This window comes from Spermophilus citellus, assembly GCF_964194105.1.
Source record: "Spermophilus citellus genome assembly, chromosome: 4".
In the NCBI taxonomy this organism is placed as follows: domain Eukaryota; kingdom Metazoa; phylum Chordata; class Mammalia; order Rodentia; family Sciuridae; genus Spermophilus; species Spermophilus citellus.
This window is the reverse complement of record NC_138185.1, coordinates 107,476,186-107,490,540: the sequence shown is the minus strand read 5'-3', so window position 1 is coordinate 107,490,540 and position 14,355 is coordinate 107,476,186. Positions and strand designations below refer to the sequence as shown.

At 48.7% G+C, this 14,355-nt stretch overlaps 1 protein-coding gene across 1 annotated transcript; it reads right to left on the bottom strand.

The window, feature by feature from the left end:
* Positions 1-445: 445 nt before the first annotated feature.
* Positions 446-13,585, bottom strand: CYP11A1 (cytochrome P450 family 11 subfamily A member 1; the record flags this gene model as incomplete). Its single annotated transcript, XM_081292853.1, has 9 exons — positions 446-577; positions 1,018-1,215; positions 1,753-1,831; positions 2,174-2,340; positions 5,294-5,451; positions 6,358-6,561; positions 7,155-7,354; positions 10,144-10,299; positions 13,320-13,585. 9 exons carry the CDS (start codon positions 13,583-13,585, stop codon positions 446-448), a joined length of 1,560 nt encoding a protein of 519 aa, XP_081148979.1.
* Between the last annotated feature and the right edge of the window lie 770 nt (positions 13,586-14,355).

Genomic DNA, 14,355 nt, shown 5'->3' with positions numbered 1-14,355 from the left:
TGGGTAAACTTGGATGACTTGAACCTCTTAGAACTTCAGTTTCTTCATCTATCTCAGGCAGATCTGGACATCTTTGATGGTGAGGCCATTTCCAGCACTGACATTTTTATGAGTTAAAGATGACTCCAGCCCAGAGAAGAGAAAGGAATCAGGAAGGAGAGAAATAGCCAAAAGGGAAGAGGTGGGAAAAACAAAAAGACTATAAGTGTGGACCCAAAAGTACAGTTTATTGTCTACCTGAGATGGGTCAAGAAGGGGAAAAGGTGGGGTAGAGAGGAGGGGCTCAACTGAGCAGGAGCAGTGGACCACTGGGACCCAAAGCCACCTGTCTGAAAGGACCAGGGTGGGAATAGAGGACTGGAGATGCAGATACCCTGTACCCGCCACCGGGCCATCCCACTGCATGACTGCTGGCCTGGTTGGTGGGAGGGTAGTTCCACCTTGATCATCCCAGAACTGGGTTCTGTTTGAAGGGCAAGAAGGTGAATAAGATGGGCTTCTCAGGCATCAAGATGAGGTTGAACTTGGTACCCACATCACTGAGATGTTGGATTTTAATTTTGAAGTTCTCCAGCACCTGAGAAAGGGAGCAGTGGGCTTAGGGGAAGGAGGGGGTTCTGTCTCCCCTGGGCCCAGCTTGTTCACCTGCCAGCAGGGCCTTTGAGTGTGATTGAGTCACTCTAAGAGTGGACAACCAGCTCCACATTTAACCCCGCACTGCGTCCAAAATGAACCACTGTTGCTGATCCCTGGATTTAGACCTTGACTAGTTGGCAATATTCCCTCTCCTGTTCCCACCCCCATCCCATCACCTGAGGGAGAATAGATGGCCAGGGGACACCAGTGGGTCATAAGTGGATTAGCTCAAAAGAGGAAGCCATAGGGAATTGAGGGAGACAGATGTGCCCCAGCTATATGATATCTGGGCTCTGTATAGAGATGGGAAGAGTAGGGCTGGTGACTACCTGAGGGCCAGGGCTTGCCCAGGGTACCTAGATGTCCTCAAGCTCAACTCACGTGAATGAGGAATATGGTCATCTCCAGCTCTGCAATCCGGCGGCCCAGACACTGCCGAATACCCCAGCCAAAGCCAAGGTACCGGAAGTAGGTGTTGTTCTTGTCATTGTCCAGCCATCGGTTTGGGTTGAAATTTCCAGGGTTGGTAAAGTAGCTGGATTCTTGGCCCATGGCATAATTGGCCACCTGAACCAGTGTCTGGGGACGAGGTGGTCAGAGGCCTGAGTGGGTCCCACCTTCCCACAGTCCTGAGCACAACACCCAGCTTCCCCAAGTCCCTGAGCTCCATCCTCTCCGTCCCCCTATCCCAATCCCCACAGGGCTTCCCAGCTCACCCAGGGCAGAACATTCTGCCCACGTGTATGACCTTAACCAAGGCCCAGCCCCTCCCTGAACTTCACCCACCAAATGAGGACAGCTGAAAACTCAAGGCTGAGATAACCCAGAGAATTTTCCTGCCCTTTCCCCAGCCCCAGTGCTTTCCACCAACCCAGGCAGACTGAGGTCTACCTCCTAACCCTGAACTCCAGAACATACAGTAATCATTCCCCAGGGTGCCTAAAACCTCTGTTCTTCATTCAAACTTGGACTGTTGCTGCTGAGAGCTCTGCAGGGCCCCAGGGCAAGGCAGAAAGGCAGGACAGAAGCCCCCAATCACCACTGTCTGTCTGGAATTGCAGCCTGACCCCAGCCTCCTCTGACTAGCAGAGCCAGTAACTCCCTGGTTGTACCTACCTTGGCAGGAATTATGTAGCCACGAAGAACCAAGTCATTCTTAAGATATCTCTGCACAGTCACAGAGATGGGGTGGAGTCTATGAGGAAGAGGACACTCAGAACAGATGGCCACAAAACCTGGATACAGGTCATCCCCACTCCGATTTCTGCATCAGCATGGCATCTCAGACCCAGATGCAGTTCCCAGGGCATCTGAGACAGGACTCAGGTCCTGTCAGGGCTGGTGACTACCTGAAGGCCAGGGCTAGCCCAGGGTACCCAGATGTCCCCAAGCTCAACTCACAGATCTCCCCATTCCCAGCCTCTCACTTCCTACTTCTAATTGCCTCTCCCACCCCATCCTTGGAAGCCTTTTTCCAAGCCCTGCCTGGCCCTGCCCAGGAGTTGGGTGGGGGAGGTAGGGGTGGACATGGGCTTACCTCAGTGTCTCCTTGATGCTGGCTTTGAGGAGTGGGACCAACTGCAGCATTGTGTTTATGTCTCCCTGGGCCTGGCGCCGGGCAGCCAGAACCTCTGCCCTCAGCATCTCCTGCACTTTTGGGGTGCGTGCCATCTCGTACATGTGCCACTGCAGGGTCATGGATGTCTGGCAGGGAATGTGGGGGTGCAGAAGACCAGGAGGGCCTGTCACTCCAAGGCATCTCAAGGTGGAGGACCCAACTAAGTTATCATTTATAAGAACCTCTTCCCTGATAACTACCTTGTCCCAGTCTCCACGCCACCTGCAAAAGTGGAGGGCCACAAAAGTGGATGGCCCAACAATTTGAAAGGCAAATATCTAAGAAGGCCTTCTTGCCACCCAGGCAGGAATGTTTGGGGCAGCACCTGTCCTTGCCCTCATCCCTCATGTCACCCATCGTCTCCCCAGCCAGAAGAGTGTCAGCTGTACTACTGATGTCTTTCTCCACAGAAATCTGGGGGCCTCTAGAAGCCAAATCCTACCTCCAAAAGTGTTGTGCTCACAAATGACTGCAATTCCTGTTCACATGCCCCGTGGCACAACCACCCCTCCCCAGCCTACAGCAGCAGAGTTTCAAGTAAGGCGCAAAGTCAGACCTCAGACCCACACTCAGAGTTGCAATTAGCATGTGAAACAAACGGAGACTAACCAGTCAATTTCAACATAAGCTAGAGAGAGTAAACATTGATCTTCAAACCCCACAGTCCCAGATTCCTCTATGATGACAAACTAAGCCCAGTTAGGATCCCAGCCTGGAACACCCTCCCTCCTGTGACTAGAACTTGGATTGTTGGTGTAGCATCTTACCAAGGATCAAGTTTCTGTCCACAAGGCTTGGAGACCTTTCTCTTCCCAGCAGGGACCACATTGGAAAAAGTGGCACTCAGTGCCTTCTCGGCCTTAAATCCTGGTCTAGTTCCCTGGAGCCTCCAGGAGAAGTACAGAGGCTCCGGCCTGACCCACGTGGCCCCTTCAACACTTGCCTGCTCTCCTCTAGTGCCACCACCACCCTCCTCTCATACACACCTGGCCCTCCAGCCACACAAAGTTGCACACAGCTCCTGAAGCCCAGAAATCTCCCCCAAGCTAGTTCCTCTTACTGGAATTCCCTTCCCCACCCAAGAAACAAGTGTCCACTCCTTCAAGACCCCAACCACACGTGTAGGGGGTTTGTCTCTGGACCTCCATGGCCTGCCACAGAGTGGGTACTTGGAAGATACTTGGCTGATAAGGTAGTTAAATAAGTTAGTAATTGTGTGACCTTTGTCAAGTTATTTAACCTCTCTATGCCCCAGTTTCCTCATCTAAAAAAGGAGGAGGAGAATAACATAGCTCATAGTGTCCCTTGCTAGTATTACAGGAGGGAATGTGTGTAAAAGTTTGGGACACTGCCTGCCAGATAACATGTGCTTCATAAATGGTTCCTCATCTTTGGTGCAGATATTCACCTTTTGGAGATTCCCTCTACATCACCCACAATGAACTATTTTTCAAATGCACGCCAAGGCTCCATCTACAGCCTGTCATAGGTACCAAAACTTCTCCACTAGAGTATCATATAAAAATAATAACTAAGAAAGAAAGTTATTAACCCAGGGGACTTTGACACATGCCTCTTGCTAGTCCTGAAGTGAAATTCCTTCTCTCTCTTCCTACAAGGGACTTCAAGATACAAGTTGAATTTTAGCTCCTCTCCCTGTCCTACAGGGATATGCCTCTGGCATCACGGCCCTGTAACTCGGGTGACAGACATCTGATGGCATCTCTGCCTTCCTGCTATCATCTGCATTGTGTGCCTCTAAAATTCACATTTCAGGACATAGTGGCTCCTGCGTGTAATCCCAGACACTCAGGAGGCTGAGCAAGAAGATCACAAGTTTGAGGCCAGTCTCATCAACTTTGGAAGACCCGGACTCAAAATTTAAAAAAATTAAGTAAAAAGAATTAGGGATGTTGCTCAGTGGCAGAGCACCATTGGGTTCAATCACCAGTACTGCAAAAAAATAAAATTCACATATCAATATCCTAACCTCTACACCACTGCACTTGAAGATAGGACCTTTAAAAAGGTAATAAGAATAAAAGAAGGTCATCCATGTGGGCTCTAGTCCATAATGTCTGGTGTCCTTCTAGGATGAGGAGGTTAGGACACAAACATGCACAGAGGGAGGGTCAGGTGCAGATAGAGGGAAGAGACAGCCATCTACGAATCAAGGAGAAAGGCTAATGAGTGAATCAATCCTACCTGCACCTTGATCTTGGACCTCCAGCCTCCAGAACTGAGAGAATCACCTTCCATTGAAATTATTGGGTTACAGTGTCCTGAGTAGGTGAACATGGCCCTTACCTCAGCCATTTAAGAACCCTTGAGGTTTAGTGTGTTCATCTCTATAGTCTCAGTGCCTGTATCCCAATTAATAATCCATAACACCAAATCATTAACTCACTGTCCCATTGGCATAGGGGAGTTTAAGAAATTAGAAAAAGGGAAGGCGCACAGGACAGATAGGTTTTAACGTTGAGAAGAGAAGTTTCTAGGGTACTGTGCAGAAAGCAGGAGGGAGACCTCACAGTAGTTGCCTCTAAGTATTGGGTGGTGGGGGGACCATGGGGTACAGAGGTGTGGAACGGGAGGAGGGAAAGCAACAAGGAGACCCTGGAGGGCAGAGCCCAGGGCAAATTCCTGTGCCCCTGCAAGCTTTCTGAGGTCCTGCTGGTTTCCCTGGATCTAAGTAAGCTGTGTCCCCCATAGGCCTGAGCTTCCACAGAGCAGGCCTCCAAATAAATCTTTGGCCTTTGAAGACTTATGCAGAAGCTAAGCCTCACTACCTACACCTGGTAATGCCTTCTCACAGGCACAGAAAAAAAGTGTTCAATCAGCATCAAACTCTGCCTGTGGGTAACCTGACTTTGACATCACCCTCCTAGGAAATGAGTGTTTAGAGATAGAGCCAGGACAGGAAGGCATATCCCATATGGGGAGGACCCTTTGGGATAGCAGGACTTCAGACCACCACACCACTGAGAGGGAAGGTGCACATGGGCACAGGAACCAGGAGATGTGCCCACAGCCACTCACCGTGTCCACACCTCCTGCTAATAGCTCAGTAATGTTGGCTTGGATGTCCTGGAAGGGTAGCTTGTTACTTCCCAGGAGACTATACAGGATTCCAGGGTATTTGCTGAAGTCTCTTTTCTGTCTCGAGTCCCAGTAGAAGTTCTGTGTATATTTGTCAGCTGTGGAGCAGGGGAAAGAACCAAGATGAAGTGGGGAGGGTGATCTTTGGGAAAAGGTAGAATCAAGGGCTGTGGATTCTGGATCCCAACACCCCACCTTTTGAAGGCTATCATTTTACTAAATACCTATACTAAGCTCTTTGTATCTGCTTGTTAATTTAATTCCTGGCCACAGCTCTATGGGGGATGAGACACCACCCCATTTTCACGCAAAGAAATGGAGATTCAGGGGCTGGGGATGTGGCTCAAGCGGTAGGGTGCTCCCCTGGCATGTGTGCAGCCCCGGTTCGATCCTCAGCACCACATACAAACAAAGATGTTGTGTCCGCCAAAAACTAAAAAATAAATATTAAAAAAAATTCTCTCTCTCACTCTATCTTTAAAAAAAAAAAGAAAAGAAAAGAAATGGTGATTCAGAGAGGCAGTCACTTGTGTGGTGTAAGAGGCAGAGGTGGCATTTGACTCCATCCCACCCCAATCAGCCTTTTCCACCTGACCTTCTCCATTCTCTTCCACCCAAGATCTGAACTCTTAAGACCCAGCACAGCTGGGACTCAGACACTGACCCTTAACCCTGCAGGGATCTTGAGCTCCTTTGAGGAAAACTATGAACATCTTTGCTTCTCTATCTCCAGAAAATTCTAATCTCCCCCAATAGCCAGCCTGAGCCCACCATTTCCAGGGCTTCCAGGGCCTTCCTGATACCATGGCTACTCACCAGAGAATGGGTTTCCTACATGATAAGTGATGTCCATTGACAAAGCTCAGGACAAAGAAGCAACCCAAGGCCTGGGCCTTCCAACTGGATTGGTTTCCCCCAGCACTGAGATCCCACCCCTTGAGGTAAACGAGGCTCTCCTGGCCCCCATGCCTGGATGTCCTGGGAATAGCCAAAGGAGTCCTCACCTTTATCAAAAATAGTGTCCCATGCAGCCGCATGGTCCCTCCAGGTCTTGGTTCTGAAGAGGCGAAACAGTTCTGGGGGTAGGCTGAGCATGGGCACACTGGTGTGGAACATCTGATAGATGGCATCGATGAACTTCTGGGCCTCGGGGTCCACAATCTCCTCCAGCATCCCCAGGCGCTCCCCAAATATGATGTTGGTGATGGCTGCCAGGAGAGGATAAGGCTGAGGGGCCTCTTCCAGCCCGGCCATCCAAGAGCCTCAGCTCCCAGGACCTCCTCTGCCTCCACCTTGACCTAGCCTCAACTCCTCCAGTAAAGGAACCCAGGCCTGAGCCCCAAAGGGATAAGAACACAGGATGGAAAAAAGCTGCCCTTCTGACAACTGCTCGGGTCCCTCAGAAGGGCATATGGAAACCCCTGAAAAGAGATGTCTAGATGGAAAGCAGGGTCTCCAGCTGTGCCAAGGAAGGCCCCATGCTGGGATGAACCTGCTCGGCCCACCCCTCCTCCAAGAGGGAGTTCTCATTGCAATTGATGACTTGGCTACATTCACAGGTCAGACAGGAGAATGGGGACATAAATCCCTGGGTAATCAGCCACCCAGAACCCAAGAGGCTACAACCACCTCAAGTTCTTCTCACCTACCAGGTGAGGAATTTGAATGTTGATTTTATACCAAGTTCATGATTGAAAGCTGATTTTATACCCAGATCTCCTGCAGTGACCCCATGATCTCCACCAAGCCACATGCAAGTGTTGTCCCCTCTGCCACTGCCAACCAGGAGCAAGTCTCTTACACTCAAAGGCAAAGCGGAACAGGTCATCACTGATGTCTCCTGAGAAATTCCCAGATTTCTGCTGCTTGACACGCTTGTTCAGGACACCAATGAAGTCTTGAGCCACCGCTTCCAGCATGGGTACGAAGTTCTTGAGTACCTCTGGAGCCATCATCTCCTGGTTCAGGATCACCCGGTTTTTCTTCCAGTCTTCTGACTTCCTGAGAAAACACAGGCCCCAAGCCCCATGGTCACAGTCCCCAAGCATGACAAACACAGAGGAGCCACTCGGCCTCCCCGGAACTGAGCCAGAGTTGAGCATGTGGCACTCATGTGTCCTCACCTCCTCCCAACACCCTGGGCCTGTCACCTCCTCCCTGCTCTGCCTGGCCTAGGAGAGGAGAAAGGAAGGAAGAGGGTGATGGAGATCAAAACTCCAATCCCCTCCCACTCCCTCTGTGGCTGCCACTGCAAGCCAAAAGTTCATATCCTCAGCACCTTTTAAGCGATTTTCAAGCTGTCCAGTCCCTGTTACTGCAAGTCTGCCCATTCTACTGTACTGCCTCTCCTCTTGGCCCATGTTCACCTTCACTGTCAAGCCCATCCCCCATCACCTTTTCTTACTCCTATACAAATTGACCAAGCTCTCCCCTCTGTACCCAAAAAGTGGCTGCTATTCACTACAGTGGTGGGAATCTCAGGTACACACAATTAATCAAAAACCTGAGTTCAGCAGGACACAGTGGGGAATACCTACAATCCAGCTACTCAGGAGGCTGAGACAGGAGGATCTAAGTGTGAGGCCAGCCTGGGCAATTTAATGATATCCTATCTCAAATTTTAGAAAGAGCTGGGGGGTGGAACTCAGTGGTAAAGCACTTGCCAGCATGTGCAAAGCCTTGGGTTTGATCCCATAAAAAACAAACACACAGCTGAGTTCCTGAAGTTCTCTTAAAAATCAGTCCACATGTAGCCCCCTTTGTAATTTGGGAGACATATTGTTTGTTGGATATATTATTATAAACTCATCACCCAACATAAAAACTAGGAACTTGACTTTGGCTTGCTTTCACCCTTCTAGTTCTCCCAATGCCCTTCCTCCCCACCCAGGGACCACCAACTTGGACCCCTTAATCTCTTTTGTGTATGGTTTTATTCCATCATTGTTTGTTTGTTTGTTTGTTTTGGTACCAGGAATTGAACTCAGGGGCACTCGACCACTGAGCCACATCCTCAGCCCTTTTTGTATTTTATTTAGAGACAGGGTCTCACTGAGTTGCTTAGTTCCTCGCTGTTGCTGAGGCTGGCTTTGAACTTGTGATCCTCCTGCCTCAGCCTCCTTAGCCTCTGGGATTACAGGCATGCGCCACTGGGCCTGGCTCATTATTTGTTCTTAAAAGATACTTTTTAAAAAATAATTTATTTCAATCAATCTTTTTTATAACTTTGATTTATTTATAACTTTTTTTTAATTTATATATTTTTACGTGGTGCTGAGGATCGAACCCAGGCCTTGCACATGCTAGGCGAGCACTCTACTGCTGAGCCACAACCCCAGCCCTTAAAAGGTACTTTTTTAAAATGTATACTTGTCTTCAAGTTCTTAAAAAAGCTATCATGCTTTCAGGGACTTGCTTTTTTCCACTGGAATGTGTGTGTGTGTGTGTGTGTGTAATTTTTTTGGGGTGGGGGGTACCAGGGATTGAACCCAGGGGTGCTTAACCACTGAGCCACATCCCTACCCCTTTTTGTATTTTATTTAGAGACAGGGTCTCGTTGAGGCTGGCTTTGAACTCACAATCCACCTGCCTCAGCCTCCAGAACTGTTAGGATTACAGGCATGCACCACCACACTGCTGGATTCTATATTTCCAAATAGCATCTACACCATTGTGGGACATAGAGTCCATTTATTCTGACCAGTATGTACCACCATTTGCATATCCACTTTTCTGTTGGACATCTAGGTGGCTTCCTGATATTTGCTATTATGAATAGCATTTGAGCAAACATTCTAGCCCATGTTCCCTGGGTACATGTGTTGGGAGTGTATCCCTAAAATCAGAACTGTTTCATCATGGGTATATGAATAGTCAATTTCAGAACTATTGACAATTCTAAAGTAGAGGCACCAGTTTACAGTCTGCCCAGCTAAGGATGAGAGTTCCAGTTACTTCATTCATAACCTCGCTAACACTTGATACAGTCAAGTTTAAATTTTTTTTTTTTTTTTTTTTTGTGCCCAGGGTTTGGTATTAGGAATGCTCTATCACTAATCTACATCCCAAGCCCTTTTTAAAAATTTGAGACAGGGTCTTACTGAGTTGTCCAGGTAGGCCTCCAACTTGCAACCGTCAGCCTCTTCAGACACTGGGATTACAGGTGTGCACCATCATGACCAGCTACATTTTCATTTTTTTAAATATTTATTTTATAGTTGCAGTTGGACACTATACCTTTGTTTTATTTATTTATTTTTATGTAGTGCTGAGGATCGAACCCAGGCCTTGCACGTGCTAGGCAAGCACTCTACCTCTGAGCTACAACCCCAGCCCCTACATTTTCATTATTGATGATAATTTGATGAGAACACAGTAGCCACTACATTCAATTCACTGACTTACTGCTTCTCATTGCCCCTTTAGAGTGTGCGGGACTGACTGTGGAAGGACCCTGCCCTCTCTGTCACTGTTCCTCCAGCACCTGGTACAAGGTCTAGTGCATAGTAGATGCTCAGTAAGGTGGGATTTAATGATTAAAGCAACAAAGGAGAACTTCCCAGGGTCTTTAATTACTCATAAAGATCTTCAGCCTGGCATTTCCCTGGAGGTTGGCAGGGCAGTTCACTTTCTCTATCTTCACTGTCACACGTGTTATAAAGGCAAGAGGATGACAGGGTCTTGCCTAGAGGCCCTGCTTGGAAGAACAGAGCAAATCTGGTCCCAGCCCACCTGCTAGTATCTCCCTCCTCAGGGCTCCCCTGTCACCCTGGAAATGGCTCAGGACTCACTTCAGTAGGACTCCCATGGGCCTCCGGTAATACTGATGATAGGCGACCCAGGGGGGGATAAGGAATCGTTCTGGGTTGGGACCCTCCGACTTAAAAATCAAGGCCGCATCTTCAGGGTCCATGATATAAACTGACTCCACGTTGCCGAGCTTCTCCCTGGAGGGGTGGGGAGAGGGGTGACATCAGGATCCAAGGAGAGCCATGGAGACCCTGAGTAGTCAGGGCTCACTGCACGACTGCTGTAGGGTTCCACAGCTTTATTACTGTGTGACCTGAGGCAAATCCCTTAACTTCTCTGAGTCTCAGTTTCCTTGTATGTAAAATGGAGACAGATACAGTACCTATAGAGTTCTTGAAGGACAAAATATGCAGGGTATTGATGTGACTATACACAGTGGTTACGCCTTCTATGAGAGATAGCTTCATGATCATGGTTGCTGTTGTGACAAAGCACATCCCAGGACTAGCCCCTGCCCAACCCGGAGGCTTCCATGGATCAGCCAGTCTTCAGTCTTACACTTGTCCTTCCTGTGGCAACACTCTCAGCACCTCAGACTCTCAGAACCAAGGCACATTTTTATGTCCTTCCGGAAGGGCCTGCGACTCACTGTAGCCTGCCAGCCAGGCCAGAACCTATTGAGCCCGGTGACAAGAGGGGTCACAAAGCACTTTGCAGACAGTCTCTACTAAAATGCGACCATTCCATGTGTTTGGCATCCTTATAAGAAGATGAAAAGGAGGACAGAGCCCAGAGGGATGACCATGTGAAGACAAGGGTAGAAGATGATGTCTAAAAGGCAAAGAGAGAGGCCCCCGGAGAAAGCAACCCTGCAGACACCTTGATCTCAAACTTCAGGCTCCAGAACTATGAGGCAGTAAAGTTCTGCTGTGTAAGAAAGAAAGGGAGAAAAAAGCCTTACTACAAAACAACAGAAAATCCCACTCCCTGTTTACATCTGCCTTTGCCTAAGAAAGGCTACTTGAAGATACAAATTTAAGACAAAAACATGCAGTTGCAAACCAGATCTGCTGTCACTCCCCTCTCTCCTCTCCCTCTGTGTCTCCTGCCCACCTTGGAGAATACCTTGTTCACTACTTAGCCAGAAGGCCTGGGCCCACTGTCCCGAGTCTCAGCCTTGGCTTGTTCATGGCCTCCCAGAGAATCCCCTCGGTGTTTTCCGGCTACCAAGTGTCCTTTTAAGTATTAGCTCCATATCCCAAACCCAGATCGCCAAGTCCTTGATCTGCTCTCAGTGTTATCAATCTCACTCCCGGGAAGCTTGCCAAGGCAATGACCTGACATCAGAAACAAGCCCGCTGGGTCCAAGTGCCAAAGCTGGGAGTGGGCTAAATGTTCACCTTCAAAGGCTGGCTTAAAAATATGGCCTATCCATACCGTGGACTACTGTGCTGCCCTTTAAAATTATTTAGAGAGAGAAGAGGAAAGAAACCTGGGATGCACCGTGGGGCACCGCCATACCCAGCACACTCATTCCTTGTGGTACTCGAGTGTTACCAGGATAAGGCTGGATCTGATTTCCATCTTTCATTGGTGCTTGTCTGAATTTTCTCAACTGTTCCATAGAGAATAGGAACAGCCTTCACCACATGGGGGAAAACCATGAAAGCTGTATTTCAAATTCCTCATGTTTATCAGGAGTCTGTTACTTCCCAGCTATGAGCTGTAGCATCATCCTGACACACAGACCTGGATGTCATACCATTTGGGTTCCAGTCCTGGTTTTGTCCTGATGAACTGTCTGACCTTAGTAAGACCCTCCTCCTCCCTGGGCCTCAGTTTCCCCATCATAAAATGGGGCTAATAGCACAACTTTGAAGACATGTTGCAAGGCTCAAATGAAAGCAGATCAGAAGAGGGCTAATGAAATAAGGTACTCTGAGGGAGAAGGGAGGTCTGAGGAATGAAACTGACCACATTATATTGTTTTACTGTGTGCCTGTGCAAATATGTAACGAATTCCACTACTATGTATAATTATAATGCACTAATAAAAAATAAAAAAATTAAATAAGGCCTTCCTACTTGAGGAAGTAGATAGTGGGGAAAGAAAGAGAGAGAAGGAAGCAGAGATAACAGGGGGATACATGAGGTAAGGTTGGGTTGCAGGAACCGACAGGCCCAGGACAGAGAGGAAGAGAGGAAACACAGGAAGGAGTCACTTTCTCCCAAACAGCTTTCTCTCCAAACAGCTGTAAGTGGGGGGAAAAAAAGCAATCTGGGCTTTGACAGGGTTGTGGGAGAGGGAGGGAGACAGCAGTAAGGTCCCAACACAAGCAAGCCCAACTCACACAGCCACCCCACCCCTCAAGCCCTCCAAGATGTCACATGTGCTCCTCCCCCCACCGTGACCTTCCTGTTAGAATTCTTTGACTTTGGGCTGGGGCTGTGGCTCAGTGGCAGAGCGCTTGCCTGGCCTGTGTAAGGCTCTGGGTTCCATCCTCAGCACCACATAAAAATAAAACAAAGGTACTGTGTCCATCTACAATTAAAAAAATACTTTAAAAAATAAATAAAATACAAAATAGGCTGGAGATGTGACTCCATAGTCAGGTGCCCTTGAGTTTGATCCCCTGTACACCACCCCCCCCCACATCAACCAAAAAATGCTTCCAGGAGTAGCTTGAATGTCACTAACCTTAGCCATCAGTAAGCCAGGGACAAGCCATGGTCAAAGGGTCAAAGGGTCAAAGGGCTGAAGCAGAAGCGAGGCTTTCTTTTCCTTTCCCTTCAAAAGGAAAGAGACAGAACCAGCTGCTCTAGAGCCACGCAGGGCTGTAGAGGGTGCAGTTAGCACCCCAGCAGGATGGAGATCTAACTAGTGACCGGGCACACTGAGCCTCAGTGTCCTCCTCTGACCATGAGGACAACAAACTTCCCTCACAAGGCATCCTGGGGATATGGTTATGGGAGGCATTAGGAGCCTTGCTCTCTTACCACTCAGAGGCCACCGTAACATTTCAAAGGGGAAAGGAGAGGCCTTCCCCACCACCATGCCCAGCCTGGAAGAAATAAAATAAGAAGGTAGGCAGAAGTCTGGAACTAAAAACAGACCATTTGGAGAGAGGGGAGCACAGCCGAGCTGCCTACGCCCCTGTACCTCTCTATGCCCCTGTACCTCCCTATCCTGTCTGCTTCTGCCCTCTGCCAGGCTTACCTGTAAATGGGGCCATACTTCTGGAAATTCTGGACATGGTGATAGTGGATTCTGTAAGCACCATTCTTCCTCCAGAAATGGTACAGGTTTAGCCAGCCATTATCACCAGGGGAAGGGATCTCACTGAAGGGACGAGGACTGCGGGTGGAGATACCAGCTATTCCAGTGGGTGCTCTGGGATGTCCCACACCCTCCCTGGCAGCGCTCAGGAATGCCTGGCAACCTTTAACCAGGACTGAATACTGGAGAAGTCCCTTGGCCAGCATTCTGTCCACACAACTGCCACTCCACTGACTCCACTACAAGAGAATTTGCTGGGATAACTGTCGCTGGACTCTGGGGCAAAGCTTATAACTACTAGCTCAAGGCTGAGAGAGAAGCTGATAAAGCCAAGGGCCTCCCTCCTTCTGTAGCCAGCACATCCCACAAATAAACACCTCCCAGGGTGAAGCCTCAATGTGGAATTTCTGCAGCCAGCAAGGCTACCTCAGTACAAGGATATCCTCAGGCCAGCCCTAGCAGGCTCTCAAGATACATGCCTCCACTTTCCCCAGGGCTGAGGCCTCCTGCCAGCCTGTGGTGGGTCCAAGTGCTAGCAGTCACCCACAGCCTGGGATTGGGGGCAAGAGGAGCCCAACAGGAGACTGAGTCACCTTGTCAATTTGGGGGCCACATACGTCTTCCTTGTGGCCCACTATTTATATGTCTGATTATAAACTGTATGGTTAGCTGATTTTTAAAGTTATTTTTTTTCTGTTTGCCAACCTTCCTGCAAAATACCCTTCTTAGTTTCTGAAAGTGTTTTGATTGGCAAATGTTGCTATCATTATTATTAATATTATTTAATTATTTATGTTATCAGGGATGGAACCCAAGAGTGCTTAACCACTGAGCAACATCACCAGCCCCTTTTATTTTTTATTTTGAAACATGGTCTCACTAAATTGCTGAAGCTGGCCTTGAACTTTCCAGCTTGCAAGTTCCTGCATCAGCTTCCTGAGCTGCTGGGAGTACAGGTGTGTACCACTGTGCCCAG